General features: G+C 43.6%; 1 protein-coding gene across 1 annotated transcript in view; it reads left to right on the top strand.

Moving 5' to 3' along the window:
• Positions 1-19,208, top strand: part of SEPTIN4 (septin 4) — a 100,391-nt gene that overhangs the window by 59,127 nt on the left and 22,056 nt on the right. The window contains exons 3-5 of the mRNA XM_082246021.1: positions 3,309-3,402; positions 4,151-4,237; positions 16,791-16,914. Of these exons, the coding sequence (XP_082102147.1) occupies positions 3,309-3,402; positions 4,151-4,237; positions 16,791-16,914 (305 nt within the window). The remainder of the gene's footprint in view (positions 1-3,308; positions 3,403-4,150; positions 4,238-16,790; positions 16,915-19,208) is intronic.

The raw sequence follows: 19,208 nt of genomic DNA, 5'->3' as shown, positions 1-19,208 counted from the left end.
CAAGCTTAGGAGCCTTTTCCATAAACAAAGTGGATGGGCAGGCCTTTAGGAGTCAAGGCAGCATCATTGTTTGGATAGGAATTATTTGGATGTATGCATGTGGAGAGGGAGAGAGGGGGTTGGGGGATAGGAAGAGTTCTGAAGTCCAGCAGGTAGGGCTGAAAACATGGATTGGGATTTCAAAGCAGGGGTTTGATGGAATACTACAAGGCTTGCCACCCCCACAATGGTATTAAACAAATAAATACTCATAGAACATAGCAGAAAAAATAAAATCCCAATATTCTCTGCTTTCCTTTTTATTCTATTTTCTTGAATATACATTTATTAGTGTCATTAAACCCACATTTTTGTTTGTGCCTTTTTTTTTTATTATATCCTGTCCAGAAGATTTCCGTCATGCATATGTTCATTTTTTGTAAATACTGATTGATCCTGCTGTTTCCATGGATTTTCCTTCTGCCAGTCGCAATGCTATAGCCTATCCTCTGGCTGCTGTGTTGCTATTCTCAGGGTGCATGCAGTGCCAGTTGCCTGTTAGGAAGCTGTTTACTTCCATATTTCTCCTCTTGAGACCATCACATGTGACTTTTTTTTTTTTGGCTTGTAGGTTGGCTCCAGCTGTTTGAATGACATCAGCTCCCTCTCCCCTGTGATCCACCGCATGTGATAACAGGGGCTGTCAATCAGAAAAAATTCTGCCATTGCAAAAATGATATTAATTCTTTAATTCCATTACGCTTGTTATTTAAGATATTAAAATGTATTTTATATTGCTTATTAGCTACTTTTTAAAAAAAAAAATGTTTTTCCTTTTTTAAACACATATAACCACAACAGCACCAAGTTTAATAATAGTGTTGTGCAATAAATACCTGTAAAAAATATTAAAGTGATGGCAAAAAGAGAAATATAAATATATATAACTAGTGTATAAAATACAATCATATAAATAGTACTCAAATAGGTGCTATGAAAACATATGGCACAAAAATGTCTCAATAAAATCAGTGTTGACAGCCAAAAAAGTGCAAAGTGCAAACAAGTGTCCGAGAAAACTTCAATGTGCTAATCTCAGTGATGAAAGATAAATATATAGATGTATATCAAATCAAAAATTATCCAGAGAACAGTAAAAATGTAATTAAAAAAAAAAATGTTATAAAAAAAAGTTTAAATTATAGTCTTTATGAAAAAGTGCAGACAACCAAAAAAAGTCCTTAATAAGTGCTCAGGCCACCTGAGGGTAGCAGGTGCTTCCCCAGGAGAGTGAGTGACCAGAGTGTCACAGATCACATACTAACTGTGCACCCCCTTATGAGTGGGTGCTCACCTTAGATATGATACAATCAGGCACAAATGCGGGGGATCTATAGAGGTGATCCATCCAGGTGATATCACTCCAGCAGCTCAAGTCAGATCAATCAAACGCAGTATCAGCGTGATATGTAAAGAAAAAAGCTTCCAATAGTGCTTATAACTTTTAAAAGACTTTATTCAAATAAAGAAGTGATCTATTGCACTCACATATATCGGTGCATCCATGCACCTTTATAACGCCATATAATAACAGCTGATCATTGAGCAGGTACCGTGGTGGTGTAGTGGGAGACGCCGCGGCTGTATGTGTCCTCCTATGCTAACACAGCCCGACAGTCTCACTGACAGGGAAGCGCTCCGTCCGTCCTTGCCTCGTTCCACTTCATGATTGTGTCCCACTTGTTGTTGATTCTTCAAAAAAAATTACAGTTTTATATCTTTATGTTTGAAGCAGGTTTGAAGACTCTCTTCGTTTTCCAATCGGCTTTGTGTGGCCACAGGAAAAGAAAGTAATCAGTTTTTTAGGTTGTTTCATAGATTTCTTGCTTTCTATGCCCAAGATCTCACAGTGCAGTGCAGAACAAATGCAATATGTCTCATAACTGCAGGAAATAGCAGCGCAAAAATGTATTTGGCAAAAATATATCAATGTCATTTGTAGGCCATTGCTTCCATCGCTGTGTTACAATAAAAGGTGAAAAATATGAAGTAGTTTAATAAACATTTGAAGATATATATGGTGATGCCGAGCCTGATCTTAATTTGACCTCTGCAGATTGCATTGTGCAGCTCTACCCCCCATAAGGGCCATGGATTTTGTGCCTTCTCCTCACACACAGCCAGGCAACAGGAATTTTGTAGCTTTCTCACAGGCTCAATAATCAGTTCATGGGGTTTTTTTTGTTCTGTTTTTGTTAATTTAGGGGATAAACTTGAAAAAGGAATGGGGAGGCTTGGGCTGCCCAAAACTGTAGAACTTGTCTTGAACAAACTCTTGAGGACTTGCTAATGTCTCTGACTGCTAGGTTATAAATTCAACAGTGCTGCCCGCCCATGGGATTGATGGCACAGCTAAAATAACAATGAAGAATTCCAGCTGAAAAATGCAGAAGCTGCTCCTTCCAAGAATGCTAAAGTACCATATAGAGTGGCTTCTGGCTGGTTTGTGCTGGCACTAAGTTGTCCCTTGGTGACAGACAAGCAAAATATTTCACCTTGCTGTCCTCTCTATACAGGCCTTGTGTAGGATGACGAGCAAGTTACTCACTCAGGCCCTTTTTAGTGAATCCTGGAGTCCAAGGGGCTGCTCTACAGGCCTTCTGCCACACAGGCCGAATTTTGTCTGTCAGGATGCTTCCAGCTAAAACTGGCAAAAATGGAGAGCCTTCCAGCTGCACCTTCTCTCTTTCACCCGCTCTCTCCTTCTCCTGTCCTTCTTTCTGCCCAGGGGCAGAGCACCCCCAGCACAGGGGTCTCATCCAGGCCACTGGATCCTGGACTCTGCTCTCCCACTGCCAGGCTCCCAAACATGTATGGCCTGTTTCCCTGCCTTCTAGGCCTCACCTGCCCAGGGATTGGTGGAAGCTCTATTAATATTCAAGCTTTAGCCTCTGTTCCTCCACCCTCTAATTTCCAGAACAATACAGCAAGGTCTAGAAGTCAGGGGGCATAACAGAGGCTCTACCTTTTGGAGCTCTGAACAGCTGCTCACAAACACATTAACACCAGATCCTTTGCCTACAGAGGAGCTAAACTAAATTGACCTACTCTTAAAAAACACTGAGGGTGCTACAAATGCAATATATGCAGTTATATTCAGTATACCAGGATAAAGAGCCATAACCACTAGCATTTTTAATAGCACCCCTAAATATGTCCTGAAGATATCCAGCTGTATCATTGCCTTCCATTGAAATACTAGAATGCACTTCAACAGTCTACAGTATACTGCATGTGCATTTCATGTTTTTTTTTTCACCTCTTTATAGGAGGACAGGGAATATGTTGGATTTGCCACTCTTCCCAACCAGGTGCATAGAAAGTATGTGAAGAAAGGCTTTGAATTCACTCTCATGGTTGCAGGTAAGCAGGTAAAAACCTCCTGTCCCTCAAGAAGGTACTAAACCATGGTGGGCGAATTTCCACTCTGTTTGGTATTGTTTTGTAAGAGGCCTCATTGAAAATGTTGCAAGTATACAATGTAGCTTAAATTCACTTATATATTATAACTATTTTGCTGAACATCATTATAGATGTGCAGCTCTACAGGGTATAACAGAAATCATAAGGAAGCAATGTTTGAAATGTAATATAGTAATATAAGGTAGAATGGAACATACCAACAGTCTGCATCTCTGTTTTGGGAAAGGTCAGGCATCAAGTGTTTCAGCTAGTGGTTGTCCTAAGATGCAGCAGAACAACCTTCATGTTGGCTGTATTGTATTTATTTTTTAAAAAACTTGTGGCCTATCAATTCCTGTCTCCATATCTGCCATCTTACATGTCTCCGCCATCTTATACAAGCTGACAGCTGTAGTAATTCCATTGGAAACCACATTAAAAACTTGAAAGGATCTGCCCACAATAATTATCTCAGGATTTACTGGGAGGTGTTAATCTCTTTAACAATAAGCCATGGTAACAAAAGTAACAGAACATGGATGGTTATACCTCTGGAGATAATTAAATGGCCAAATAATTACTATATGTTTAATACTAATAGGTGGAAAAATGCAGTCAGTAGACTGCCAGACCTAAGCCATAAGCCATTTATAGGAATCTGTGATGGAGCTTCTAGATGCTAAGTTTGTAATTATTCCTTCTTTGACAGGTGAATCTGGTCTGGGAAAGTCAACGCTCATAAACAGCCTTTTCCTGACTGATCTCTATCGGGGCCGTCTGCTAGCAAGCCCAGAAGGTATTATAATGAAACAATAGTCACAGTACTAATATCCTACTCAGGCCAGGTTCACACTAGCGGAAGTTGGGAAGGCCTGCAAAATTCACACTTTTCTGATATGCACAGAATCTCTTTAGCAGATGCTCGGTGGTGCCAAGAATTCTTAATGGCACCCCACACATCTACTATTGCATGTGTTTTTGCACGCCAATATGCATGTTACCGCAGCATTATGTATTTCAGTGCGGTGTGATGTTGGGAAAGGGCCAGGGACTTCTTTTCTATGTTTCTTGTGGGTAGGGCAGCCTATTGAAATTAATGGGCTACCCTACATTTGACACACGTAAACGCATTAAAAAAAATACTGAAATGTGCGCGCACTCTGTTGCATGCACAAGTGCAAACCAAGCCTTAATGTGTACAGTTTGCTAAATTGTTTCATATTTATATGTGCTTACACAAAGTACAGGTCAAACAGCCTTCAGCAGCCGTATAACAACGCATATTTAAGTTTTTTAAAAATAATAGAAAATGTGTTGCGCTATCAATATAAAGTGCATAAATTCAATCAAGTAGGAAATTCATATATATCAAAAACTGTAAATTAGACTGCGTTAAAAAAAACATTCATAAATAATCCAGTAAAGTCCATCAGAAAAAAGAAGAAGAGAAGTGCTTTTGTGCAAAACTTCATTTATACTTGTGTATCAACAAAAATCCATATTTCAGTGTGGATAGCAAATCTCCACATCCAAAAGTGCACACCCAACTCTCAAGCCACTTACCAGCTACTCTGACCCCAAGATCGGGATCTGACTGCACTTTATTAGAGATGTCGCAAACCTAAAATTTGCCGTTCGCGAACGGCGAACGTGAACCTCCGCAAATGTTCGCGAACGGGCGAACCGGGCAAACTGCCATAGACTTCAATAGGCAGGCAAATTTTAAAACCCACTGGGACTCTTTCTGGCCACAATAGTGGTGGAAAAGTTGTTTCAATGGGACTAACACCTGGACTGTGGCATGCCGGAGGGGGATCCATGGCAAAACTCCCATGGAAAATTACGTAGTTGACGCAGAGTTGGGTTTTAATCCATAAAGGGCATAAATCACCTAACATTCCTAAATTGTTTGGAATAACATGCTTTAAAACATCCAGTGTGTGTATACGATCAGGTATGATGTTGTATCAATCAGGTAGTGTAAGGGTTACGCCCGTTTCACAGTGACAGACCAAACTCCCCGTTTAACGCACCGCAAACAACCGCAAACAGTCCATTTGCAGTGGGTACAGTACAGTCTGTGAACCTGACACTCACTGGCAGGCAACTATAAAAAATATTTATTTTTTTAATGTGCAAGGTGCTGTGCCACCGTATATATGAGTGGTGGGCACTGCAGTGGGCACAGTACACTCTGTGGACCTGACACTCACTGGCAGGCCAGGCAACTGCAATTATAAAAAATATTTTTTTTTAATTTGCAAGGTGCTGTGCCACCGTATATATATGAGTGGTGGGCACTGCAGTGGGCACAGTACACTCTGTGGACCTGACACTCACTGGCAGGCCAGGCAACTGCAATTATAAAAAATATATATTTTTTTTAATTTGCAAGGTGCTGTGCCACCGTATATATATGAGTGGTGGGCACTGCAGTGGGCACAGTACACTCTGTGGACCTGACACTCACTGGCAGGCCAGGCAACTGCAATTATAAAAAATATATATTTTTTTTAATTTGCAAGGTGCTGTGCCATCGTATATATATGAGTGGTGGGCACTGCAGTGGGCACAGTACACTCTGTGGACCTGACACTCAATGGCAGCCGGCAGGCAACTGCAATTATGACAGAGGAAAAAAAAATATTTTTTAAACTGCAAGGTACTGTGCCACCCGATATGAGTGTGGTGTGCACACAGTACAGTCTGTGGTGGGTCTGTGGCCTCTCACACACGGCGGGCAGGCAACTGCACAATAGATATATATATATATATATATATATATATATATATATATATATATCAACAAAAAAAAATTGACTGAAATACCTGCCCTTAAAAGGGCTTTTTGGAGTGCTGTCAGGATGCTGTCCTTACAGCAGGAGTGAACCGAGAACACTGACTAACAACTGTCCCTATTAACAGCAGCAGCACTCTCCCTGCTCTCACTAACACACTGCTTCAGAATGATCTAAGATGGATGCTGCTCTTGCTTTTTTATAGGAGGTGGGAGGGTGTGGGAGGGAGGGTATGCTGATTGGCTGGAATGTGTCTGCTGACTGTGAGGTACAGGGTCAAAGTTTGCCTCAATGATGAAGTATAGGGGGCGGACCGAACATCGCATATGTTCGCTCGCAGCGGCGGACGCGAACAAGCGATGTTCACCGGGAACTGTTCGCCGACGAATAGTTCGGGACATCTCTACACTTTATCCCAGTATCCCCATGGGATGGATGGATATCAGGAGCCAAGATTCCAGGATGGGTTATCATACGATCAGGATGTTTAACAGTGGGCTCAGCAAAAGGGAGGAACAAAGGAGGAACTCATAGTGTAGTATTTAAAAGTCCAGGTTGTTTAATGAAGGTTAAAACTACTTACAAGAAGGCAGGAGTAAAATTGCATATAAAACAATGGATCACATGCAGAAACCCTGGTGGGTGTGATAAAGTCACCATTGTAGCTCCACCAGACTAGTTTCGTTTAAAAGAACATTATCAGGGGATATTTATATTTTTGCATGAATAGGTAGGATATACTTTACCCTAACTAGATGAACATTATTTTCCTAACACTGTTGCTTTATTGCTGCAAATCCAGTGTGTAAAGTGGAGTAAATTATAACAACAAAAGGAAATTATTGTACATTGCAGTTACTTCTCCAGCTTAATACATGTGACAGGTCCCTATGGTTGATTGCATTTTCACAATAAATTTATATGGTAAAGTTAAAAACGTAGTTAAAGAGGAACTACTGTATCTGAGCACCACAAACCAAAAGCACAATTTAATTAATTTTTAATATTCAAAGTTACCCATCCATGCATGTCTCCATGCTTTATTTAGCTGAGAAATCACTTGCAAAAACACCCCTATCATTTCTGCCCGTGGCCATCTTGAGTAAGGGCAGATAATTCATGTAGTATTTACTTTCTGGAATCAATTTGCCCTTAACTCAAACATGCATGCAGGAGGGTGTGCTTGGTTGAAAAAAACCCTCCTCCTCTCCTCTCCTCCTGAAGGCTTCTGGGGAGATATGACATCATCTTCCTAGGCATGGAAACTAGGAAGTAACTAAAGAAATGTATAAAACTGTTTAAAATAAGTAAATACGATATACTTTCCTATCTATTTACTAAAGCTAGCAGCATAAGGATTAGAAATAGTCAATTTTGATTGAGAGAGTGAAGTTCTACTTGAAGGGAAGCCTTCAAGAGTGATATTTAGACTGCCATCACTGATCTCCTTCTGAAAATGCTACCTGGGTACCTTTTTCTTCAATACCAGTAGCGAGTGAAGTCAGAGCTCCTGATGTGCCAACTTGTTCCAGATCAGTGACTCAGAAAGTATTAAAACATCTGGATCAGCATGATAGCCAGAGGTCAGCAATGGTAGCCTTGTTCTCAGCACAGACCTACTTTATTATTCCTCATTGTCCTCACACAATGCAGTGTATTCTTTCTTTTTATTTGATCTGAATTCACACTAGTAATATCATTGACCTTTTTTTATTTGACATGGATTGCTTTGTTTAACAAAGTTTTATTTGACTTATTAAAGCCTAACTTTTGCCCTCTTTTTTTTTTTTTTGTGGTTGCTAGAAATCGGAACTGTTAATGCTGATTTCCAGCCTTACCTTCTATCTTACAACGCAACACAACGTAGTCAATGAATGGCACCTCATCACACCAACGCATTTAACATGTGTTACTGTAAATATATGGTGTGAACAGGCCTTAGATAGATCTATTATTATAACACCACTATTTATTTTTTCTCTATCGCTCATTGACAGACGTAGTCTTCTTGATTCTCAAGAGCTGGGTTATGTTGTCTCCGCAGGAGTAGGACTAGGCAGAATGACAAAACGTTCTGGCTCCACCCTAGGGGGCAGTCCCTGAGGGTATATCCTCCCTCTCTCTGCTACAGGGAATCAGTTTTTTTCTGTCTAGTCAGGAGTAAGGACCTAAGTTCCTTGCTGGGATCTTTTGGTCCTGGCAAGACTTTTTTTCTTTAAGAAAAAGACATTTTTTAGGTAGTTTTCTCCAGTGTTTTTTTCCTGTGAGATCTTCAAGCAAAAATGCCGGACTGGGCGACACTTGTGGTCACCCCAGCCGGCCTACGAGCGCGTGCAGACCAGGCATTGCGCTTGGTCGGCCGCGACATATTCAAGTAAGTATGCGGGGCCGGGCGACGGGCTGGATGTGAGATCCAGTGGTCACCCCGGTTTCTGCCTAAAAGCGCGTGCAGACCAGTGCGCTGAGTCGGCCGCGACGGAGTCCCAGTAAAGGGACTGACTTTGCGAGTTAAAAGCTCGCTTGGACGCCAGGACCAGAGAGTCGAGGCGTCCACAAACCCCCACCTCGGTGGAGAGGGTATTATGAAGAGAGGGTGCCTGTCGGTTCGGTATGGTGAGTAAAACGTTCCCTTTTTTCCTCATTTATGAGGCAGTATGTATTATGGGCCCCTCCATATATGGTCAGTATATATCTGACACTTACAAGTCCCCCTTGTAATACAGCATGTGTTTGTGGGAAGTGGACTTGGTTCAAGAGCTAACACTCTACCCAGCAGACTGTAACATTACAGCAAACATAGGAGGTATAATCCTACCTTATGTGCAGTGTATCTCTGTAGATCCATATGTCACCTCTCAGCAGAGTGCAGGTGGATGTGCTGGGAAGACGATATCGGCGGTCCGCCGCCATTTTGCCGTAGACCGAATGCATGTATGTCCTCAGGTCACGCCGGCCGCCATGTTTTTGGAGTCTTATGTCTCTTCTATGGGGGCGGCCATGTTTTGTGAGCCCAGCTTCCTCGTGGAGGGCTGGGAACGCCGGAAGGCATACACAGGGGGCGGAGCCACGCCTTCTGCCCGGGAAAAAGCAAACAGCTCCTTCCAGTCTGTGTAAGACAGACGCTGGCTGCAGTTTGTTGGAAACTGCACTGCATCGGTTGGTGAGCCTTGGGGGTCCCTCTCTCTCTCTCTCTGGGATCGAGAAGCAGGTACTCTGAGGGGCGCTATTGCGCTAGGGGGAGACGCACAAAAAAAAAAAAAAAAAGTTTTTTTTTGTTTATTGCTGGCAAAAGTGTCCTGTATTAACATGGACCCTGCCACTCATGTATCTCCTCCGGATCCCCTCGAGGGGTCTGCGGGATCCTCCAGCACCCCATTGACAATTGAATCTTTGTCAGCCATTATGGAAACTTTTGTATCCCGGGTGGAAGTGGCTTGTCAGGGACAGGGCGCAAGAAAGCGACCCCCGCCTAACCCCTTATTATCTGAAACCTCGGATTCAGACTCTGAGCCTATTTCTGCAGTTGCAGGTACTTCATCTGGTATTGGTGTCTCGGGTCCTGTCTCTTCAGACAGTGAGGAGGATGTTTCGGCATCTGCCATAGCCCGAGAGGAAGCGTTGGTAAACGCACTCATTGTATCTGTTCAAGAGACTTTAAGGTTACAGGGTATTCCATCAGAAATAGCTGAAACTGAGATCCCTTTTGGGACTAAAAAGCGCATCAAAGTGGCAAAGGTTTTTCCATTGTCCAAATGTTTTGGCAATCCAATCGATGAAGAATGGCGTCTGCCAAAACGCACTTTTAATATTTCCAAACGCATTGACAGGCGTTATCCGTTTGAGGAAACCCTTATTAAGAAATGGACAGAACCACCTGTGGTGGATTCACCAATTGCTAGATTGAATAAAGCCACGGTTATTCCTTTAGAAGACGCTCCGTCTTTTAAAAGATCCAGTGGATCGCAAGATAGAAGCTATGTCTCGCACCATGTTTTCCTTGATTGGATCAGCTTTCAGGCCAATAATTGCTATTGGTCTGGTTTCGCAGGCTGTAACTGAATGGACCAAGTGGTTACGCCGGGACTTAGAAGAAGTCCCTCAGGCGGTATCAGATTTGTTGGAACAAATGATACAGGGGTTACAGTTTGTATGTGATGCGGCGTTAGACGCCACTCCATTAATGGCGCGAGCATCAGTCTCAGCAGTGGTTCTCAGGCGTACACTGTGGCTAAAAGGTTGGATAGCCGACCAAGGTTCCAAAAAAGCATTGGCTAATATCCCCTTTTCAGGAGAACGTCTATTTGGAGCCAACTTAGATGAGATCATTAAGGATCTCACCGGTGGAAAAAGCACCTTTTTACCGCAAAATTTTAAAGGTAGAGGAACTCGTCAAAGACGAGGGCCTTCTTTTTCTGCTCACAAGAGGTTTTTTCGTCCAGCGGGTGAAAAAACTAAGTCCTCCAAGGTTCCTACAGGAGGCGTCAGGGGTCGTTGGTCGGGCAAGCAAAAGCCCGCCCCCTCCAGACCTGAAGATAAACCATCCAAAGCCTGAAGGTGCGCCCCCACCCATAACTGGGGTGGGGGGACGTCTTCGCCGGTTCCCGGATCCATGGCTTTCCAGAATCCCGGACAAATGGGTTTGCGAAGTCATAAAGTCAGGGTACAAGATCGAGTTTCGATCTCTCCCACCGGCGCGATTCTTCCCTTCCAATATCCGACTATCTCCGGATCGTCTAGAAGATCTGCGGAGAGCAGTCACAGATCTACTACAACAAGGAGTGGTAGTCCACGTTCCTGGGACAGAACGGTTTCAAGGGTTTTATTCAAACCTGTTTACAATACCCAGAAAAGAGGGCAAAGTGCGTCCAATTCTGGACTTAAGAGCACTCAATTCTTTCGTCAACATAAGAAGATTCAGAATGGAGTCCATTCGCACGGTAGCAGCCTTCCTGCATCCAGGGGATGTCCTAGCGTCCATAGACATCAAGGACGCCTATCTTCACATTCCCATTTTCGCAGGACATCAGCGTTTTCTACGCTTTTCCGTAGAGGAGAACCACTATCAGTTTGTGGCGTTACCTTTCGGTCTCGCCACGGCTCCGCGGGTCTTCACAAAAGTGTTGGCCCCAATGTTGGCACTTCTGCGCCAAAGAGGTATATCGATTCTAGGTTACCTAGACGATCTTCTGCTTCATGCAGAGTCTCCTCAGACCTTGCTACAAAACATAGAAATTACTATGATTTCTTTACAGGAATTCGGGTGGCTGGTGAACCAGCAAAAGTCTTTTCTGGTTCCCACCCAGAGGCTCGAATATCTGGGTCTAATTCTAGACACAGTCAGGACAAGAGTGTTTCTTCCGGTAGGGAAACTTCGAAAGATTCAATCAGCAGTCCAGTTGTTACTGTCCAACAGCTGGTCTTCCCTTCGGACTTGCATGAGGGTTCTGGGGTTGATGGTGGCTTCATTCGAATCAGTCCCATTTGCCCAGTCCCATACCCGAATTCTTCAGCAAGAGATTCTCCTCAGATGGAATCGGAATCCGGAATCCCTGAACAATCAGATACGATTGAGCAAACAGACCAGAGAGTCTCTGGTTTGGTGGCTTCGGTCTCCTATGCTCAGCCAGGGAAAGTCATTTCTGCCAATATATTGGACGATAGTGACCACGGATGCCAGTCTATCCGGATGGGGAGGAATTCTCGGTCAATTATCTGCCCAGGGACTTTGGTCCCCGGAAGAATCCAGATTACCGATAAATGTATTGGAACTGAGAGCGATCAGACTTTGTCTGATTCACTGGACCGAGCAGCTCCAGGGCAGCCCGGTTCGGATCCAGTCGGACAATGCCACGGCTGTGGCTTATGTCAATCACCAGGGGGGCACCAAGAGTGTCCGAGCGGCCAAAGAAGTGGCTTGCATTCTTCGCTGTGCGGAACGATTTGTTCCAGCAATCTCTGCGGTGTTCATTCCGGGGGTGGAGAATTGGCAGGCAGATTATCTCAGCCGTCAGACCCTGGATCAGGGGGAATGGTCCCTCCATCCAGACGTTTTCCACCAGTTGGGCCTACGGTGGGGCACCCCGGATGTGGATCTGTTGGCATCACGATTCAACAGGAAAGTTCAGAGATTCGTGGCTCACTCCCGCGATCCTCTAGCAGAAACCGCAGACGCACTGATCGCCCCGTGGGGGCAATACCAGCTAATATATGCCTTCCCTCCTCTCGCGTTACTGCCAAGACTTCTTCGCAGGGTAGAGGAGGAAGGAATCCCAGTAATCCTGGTAGCTCCGGACTGGCCTCGTCGAGCTTGGTACACCGACATGGTCAGACTGGTGGCGGACGTCCCGTGGAGACTTCCTCTCAGAGAGGATCTACTGTCTCAGGGACCGATCTTCCATCCTGCTTTACGATCGCTGGCTTTAACGGCCTGGCTATTGAGACCCAGGTGCTGAAGGACAAAGGTTTGTCAGCTTCAGTTATTCCTACTCTAGTTGAAGCAAGGAAAGCGACTTCCAGAAAGATTTATCATCGCACATGGAAGTCCTACATTGCATGGTGTGAACCTTTGGGGTTCCGTCCTCGGTCTTATTCGATTAGTCGAATATTGGCTTTTCTGCAACAAGGGGTTGAGCAGAAACTGGCCTTGAGTACTATCAAGGGTCAGGTCTCAGCATTAGCCATCTTCTTTCAGAAGCCTTTGGCTACTCACTCCTTGGTGCGGAATTTCATCCAGGGGGTGCGACATCTGGCTCCGCCAGTGCACGCGCCGTTACCCCCCTGGGATCTTAATTTAGTGTTGTCGGTTCTTCAGAAACCTCCCCTTGAAGATATTAGGGAGATTCCTCTACCCACGTTGTCCCAGAAGGTGGCCTTCTTGGTGGCTATTACTTCTGCACGCAGGGTGTCAGAACTGGCCGCATTATCTTGTCGTTCACCATATCTGGTGGTTCATAGAGATAAGGTGGTTCTTCGTCCGAATCCATCCTTCCTACCAAAAGTAGTTTCAGAATTTCATCTCTGAATGAAGAAATTGTATTACCTTCCCTGTGTCCTAAGCCCAGTCATCCTCGGGAATTTGCTTTGCACTCCTTGGATGTGGTCCGGGCGATCAGGGTATACTTGAAAACGACAGACTCGTTTCGCAAGACGGATTCACTTTTTGTGATCCCAGATGGACCCAAAAAGGGGTTGCCTGCATCTGCCGCGACCATTTCCAGATGGATCAGACAGACGGTAGTGCAGGCTTATTCTATTAAGGGTCGGGAGCCCCCGTTCCCTGTTAAGGCGCACTCCACTCGGGCACTTAGTGCGTCATGGGCCTTTCGCCATCAGGCGTCAGTGGTCCAGGTGTGCAAGGCGGCTACCTGGTCGTCGGTGCATACCTTCTCTAAACATTATAAAGTTGATGTAATGGCATCGTCTGATGCCTCATTTGGCCGCAAGGTTTTGCAGGCCGCGATTTGAGGAGACCAGTGGTCTACCTCGAGGGTTTTTTCCGTTGGAAAATTTTTCTTTAGTCTCATTCTTTGTTTATAATGAGCCTTTAAAACTTCTAGTTTGGCACCGGTTGGGCCTACTAGATTGGATTTGATTTTGTCAATCCCACCCCTCATTTGTGGCACTGCTTCTGGATGTCCCAGCTCTTGAGAATCAAGAAGACTACGTCTGTCAATGAGCGATAGAGAAAAATTGATTTTTGTAAGAACTTACCGTAAAATCCTTTTCTCTTAAGCTCATTGACAGACGTAGTACCCGCCCCTCTATCATTGAGTTGGGTTGGGTTAATTTCTCTGTACTGCTTTAAACAGAACTGATTCCCTGTAGCAGAGAGAGGGAGGATATACCCTCAGGGACTGCCCCCTAGGGTGGAGCCAGAACGTTTTGTCATTCTGCCTAGTCCTACTCCTGCGGAGACAACATAACCCAGCTCTTGAGAATCAAGAAGACTATGTCTGTCAATGAGCTTAAGAGAAAAGGATTTTACGGTAAGTTCTTACAAAAATCCATTTATCTCATGATAATTTTCCCCAAAGAATATTCAATTTACAAACATAAATGACAACAATACAATTTCTATAGCCGGTTCACGCTGCCGCGACCACTAAAGTCGCCTCATAAGGGGCGACTTCTAGCGCGACTTCAGCACGACTTCGGCGCGACTTAGTGCGACTTTGGCGCAACTTCAGCGCGACTTCAGCGCGACTTAGGCGAGACGACTTTGTAGGACTTTTTATTCGGCCAATCAGAATATGATGTGTTGTGACCTAATTTCCCTTTCCTTTTTTTTTTGCTGGCATTTATCGGGCATTTTTTGGGCGTCTTTGGAGGCAGGCATGTCTTTAGTGTCTGGGGGGTCTAAAAAGTGTACCTGTGAAGTTTCAGCTCTGTAGCATGTCCAGAACCCCCAAAAAATTATAATTTTTCTTATAATTTTTATTAGAACATGAAAACAGCTTCTCTGCACCCGGCGTTTTTTCTTGCAGGCATTTATTGGGCATTTTTGGAGGGAGGCATTACTTTTTTTGGATTTAGTGTCTGGGGGGTCTAAAAAGTGTACCTGTGAAGTTTCATCTCTGTAGCATGTCCAGAACCCCGAAAAAATTTGCATTTTTCTTATAATTATTAATACAGCAGTGTGGCGGATTCTGTACACCTTGCCTTTTTTCTTGCAAGCATTTATCAGGCATTTTTGGAGGCAGGCATGACTTTTTTTGGATTTAGTGTCTTGGGGGGGGGGGTCCAAAAAGTGTACCTGTGAAGTTTCAGCTCTGTAGCATGTCCAGAACCCCAAAAAAGTTATCATTTTTCTTATAATTTTTATTAGAACATGAATACGGCTTCTCTGCACCCGGCGTTTTTTCTTGCAGGCATTTATCGGGCATTTTTGGAGGCAGGCATGACTTTTTATGGATTTAGTGTCTGGGGGGTCTAAAAAGTGTACCTGTGAAGTTTTATCTCTGTAGCATGTCCAGAACCCCAAAAAAATTATCATTTTTCTTATAATTTTTATTAGAACATGAATACGGCTTCTCTGCACCCGGCGTTTTTTCTTGCAGACATTTATCAGGCATTTTTGGAGGCAGACATGACTTTTTTTGGATTTAGTGTCTGGGGGGTCTAAAAAGTGTCCCTGTGAAGTTTCAGCTCTGTAGCATGTCCAGAACCGGAAAAAAAAGCATTTTTCTTATAATTATTAATACAGCAGTGGGGGTTCAGTTGGTTCAGTGGGTTCAGTGTGGGTTCTGGACATGCTACAGAGCTGAAACTTCACAGGGACACTTTTTGGACCCCCCAGACACTAAATCCAAAAAATGTCATGCCTGCCTCCAAAAATGCCCGATAAATGCCTGCAAGAAAAAATGCCGGGTGCAGAGAAGCCGTATTCATGTTCTAATAAAAATTATAAGAAAAATGCTAATTTTTTGGGGGTTCTGGACATGCTACAGAGATGAAACCTCACAGGTACACTTTTTAGACCACCCAAACACTAAATCCAAAAAAAGTCATGCCTGCCTCCAAAAATGCCCGATAAATGCCTGCAAGAAAAAACGCCGGGTGCAGAAAAGCCGTATTCATGTTCTAATAAAAATTATAAGAAAAATGCTAATTTTTTTGGGGTTCTGGACATGCTACAGAGCTGAAACTTCACAGGTACACTTTTTAGACCCCCAGACACTAAATCCAAAAGTATTCATGCTTGCCTCAAAAAATGCCCGATAAATGCCTGCAAGAAAAAAAGCCAGGTGGAGAGAAGCCGTATTAATGTTCTAATAAAAATTATAAGAAAAATGCAAATTTTTTGGGGGTTCTGGACATGCTACAGAGCTGAAACTTCACAGGTACACTTTTTAGACCCCCCAGACACTAAATCCAAAAAAAGTCATGCCTGCCTCAAAAAATGCCCGATAAATGCCTGCAAGAAAAAAAGCCAGGTGGAGAGAAGCCGTATTAATGTTCTAATAAAAATTATAAGAAAAATGCAAATTTTTGGGGGGTTCTGGACATGCTACAGAGCTGAAACTTCACAGGTACACTTTTTAGACCCGTATTAATGTTCTAATAAAAATTATAAGAAAAATGCTCTTTTTTTCTTGTTCAATACCATTTTTATGGAAAGTCGGATCACAAGTCGGATCACAAGTCGCTTCAATTAAGATAAGGAGGCGACTCCCATTGAAGTATATGGGACAAGTCAGATCACAGGTCGCCTCAAAGTAGTATAGGACCCTTTTCTGAAGTCGGAGCGACTTCAGTAGTGCCAGTTAAGATGGCACTGATTGATTAACATGGCTTTTGTTATGTCAAGCGACCTGGGGCGACACAAGTCGCCTCATAAGTCGCCCTAGTGTGAATGGGCTCTTAAAGGAGTATTTATTTTTTTCCCTAAGTCTCTTTAAAATACTTTGGGGGCCTTAACTTTACTCTTTGATAATACCCCAAAGAAAAGTGAAACTTCAGAGAAGTCTGACAAAGTTATTTTTTTCGCTTGAGTATAAATTTAACCTTAGGCCACAGTCGACTAATAGAAGGCTTCATCCTCTTTATTCACAGAGCGAGTAACACAGACTGTGGAGATTATGAAGCAGACGGTGGATATTCAGGAGAAGGGTGTTCGATTACGGCTGACAGTTGTGGACACCCCAGGTTTCGGAGATGCTATAAATAATGAGGAATGGTGTGTTTATTAATACACATTGGATATATTGTTGAAAGGCTGCTGCTGATGTGACTCATACAGGTCAGATGGAGCTGGGCACATGGCTTGTAGTTCCACTATACATTAAACCAACGTAAACATAACACTATCACCATGTGGCAGAACTAGTAATCACAGTATAATATGAGAATGGTTGTTGCACCCATATGTGCATGAACAGCATGCTAACATACAGTATCTCACAAAAGTTAGTACACCCCTCACATTTTTGTAAATATTTTATTATATCTTTTCATGTAACAACACTGAAGAAATTACACTTTGCTACAATGTAAAGTAGTGAGTGTACAGCTTGTAAAGTAGTGAGTGTACAGCTTCTATACCATTGTAATTTTGCTGTCCCCTCAAAATAACTCAACTCACAGCCATTCATGTCTAAACTGCTGGCAACAAAAGTGAGTACACCCCTAAGTGAAAATGTCCAAAGTGTCAATATTTTGTGTGGCCACCATTATTTTCCAGCACTGCCTTAACCCTTTTGGGCATGGAGTTCACCAGTGCTTCACAGGTTGCCACTGAAGTCCTCTTCCACTCCTCCATGAGGACATCACGGAGCTGGTGGATGTTAGAGACCTTGCGCTCCTCCACCTTAAGTTTAAGGATGCCCCACAAATGCTCAGTAGGGTTTAGGTCTGGAGACATGCTTGGACGTCCATCACCCTATTACCTCAGCTTCTTTAGCAAGGCAGTGGTCGTCTTGGGGGTGTGTTTGAGGATGTTATCATGATGCAATACTGCCCTGCGGCCCAGTCTCCAAAGGGAGGGGATCGTACTCTGCTTTAGTATGTCACCGTACATGTTGGCATTCATGGTTCCTAAATGAAGTGTAGCTCCCCAGTGCCGGCAGTACTCATGCAGCCCCAGACCATGACACTCCCACCACCATGCTTGACTGTAGGCAAGACACACTTGTCTTTGTACTCCTCACCTGGTTGCGCCCACACACGCTTGACACCAACTGAACCAAATACGTTTATCTTGGTCTCATCAGACCACAGGACATGGTTCCAGTAATCCATGTCCTTAGTCTGCTCGTCTTCAGCAAACTGTTTGTGGGCTTTTTTCTTGTGCATCATCTTTAAAAGAGGCTTCCTTCTGGAACAACAGCCATGCAGACCAATTTGATGCAGTCTGCGGCATATGGTCTGAGCACTGACAGGCTGACCCCCCCCCCCCCCACCCCTTCAACCTTTGCAGCAATGCTGGCAGCACTCATATGTCTACTTCACAAAGACAACTTCTGTATATGACGCTGAGCACGTGCACTCAACCTCCTTGGTCGATCATAGCGAGGCCTGTTCTGAGTGGAATCTGTCCTGTTAAACTGCTGTATGGTCTTGGCCACCGTGCTGCAGATCAGTTTCAGGGTATTGGCAATCTTCTTATAGCCTAGGCTATCTTTATGTAGAGCAACAATTCTTTTTTCAGATTCTCAAAGAGTTCTTTACTATGAGATGCCTTGTTGAACCTCCAGTGACCAATATGAGAGAGTGGGAGTGATAACACCAAATTTAACAAACCTGCTCCCTATTCACACCTGAGATCTTGTAACACTAACGAGTCACATGACACCAGGGAGGGAAAATGGCTAATTGGGCCCAATGTGGACATTTTCATATAGGGGTGTACTCACATTTGTTGCCAGCAGTTTAGACATTAATGGCTGTGTGTTGTGTTATTTTGAGGGGACAGCAAATTTACACTGTTATACAAGCTGTACACTCACTGCTTTACATTGTAGCAAAGTGTCATTTCTTCAGTGTTGTCACATGAAAAGATATGATAAAATATTTTCAAAAATGTGAGGGGTGTACTCACTTTTGTGAGATACTGTATGTTCTATGTGCCTGCATAGACCAACGATGTTTAAAGAATTTATGCCAAGCGTAATGCAGAACTAACCTCTTTCTCAAAATGCTAGTTAACTAGTTGCTATTAAGACACTAACCTAGCAAAGGTCTGCATATCAAGAAAGTCAAAGTGAAAGTAGAACTCCTTATCTGTATATTTTGTCAGGGTCAGTGACTGAAAAAGTTGTGTAGCACTGTCACCGTAGGGCTTGCTTTGTGATGACTTCTCGGGCCTCCTCTGATTACCTGCAGACAGTCACTTAGGACAGTTCACACATTCATCCTTACTCCCAGTTGCTCGTTACTCAATAAACAGTCCAGGGATACTCCAACTTGAACTATTTACAGTTGATAAGGACAACTCTCACTTTGCTTCACCAGGTTACTTGTGGAAGCAGACAC

This window comes from Pelophylax lessonae (assembly GCF_965119305.1).
Source record: "Pelophylax lessonae genome assembly, chromosome: 2".
NCBI classification, from domain to species: Eukaryota; Metazoa; Chordata; class Amphibia; order Anura; family Ranidae; genus Pelophylax; species Pelophylax lessonae.
Note: the sequence above shows the minus strand (reverse complement) of the source record. Positions and strands in the feature narration are given on the sequence as shown.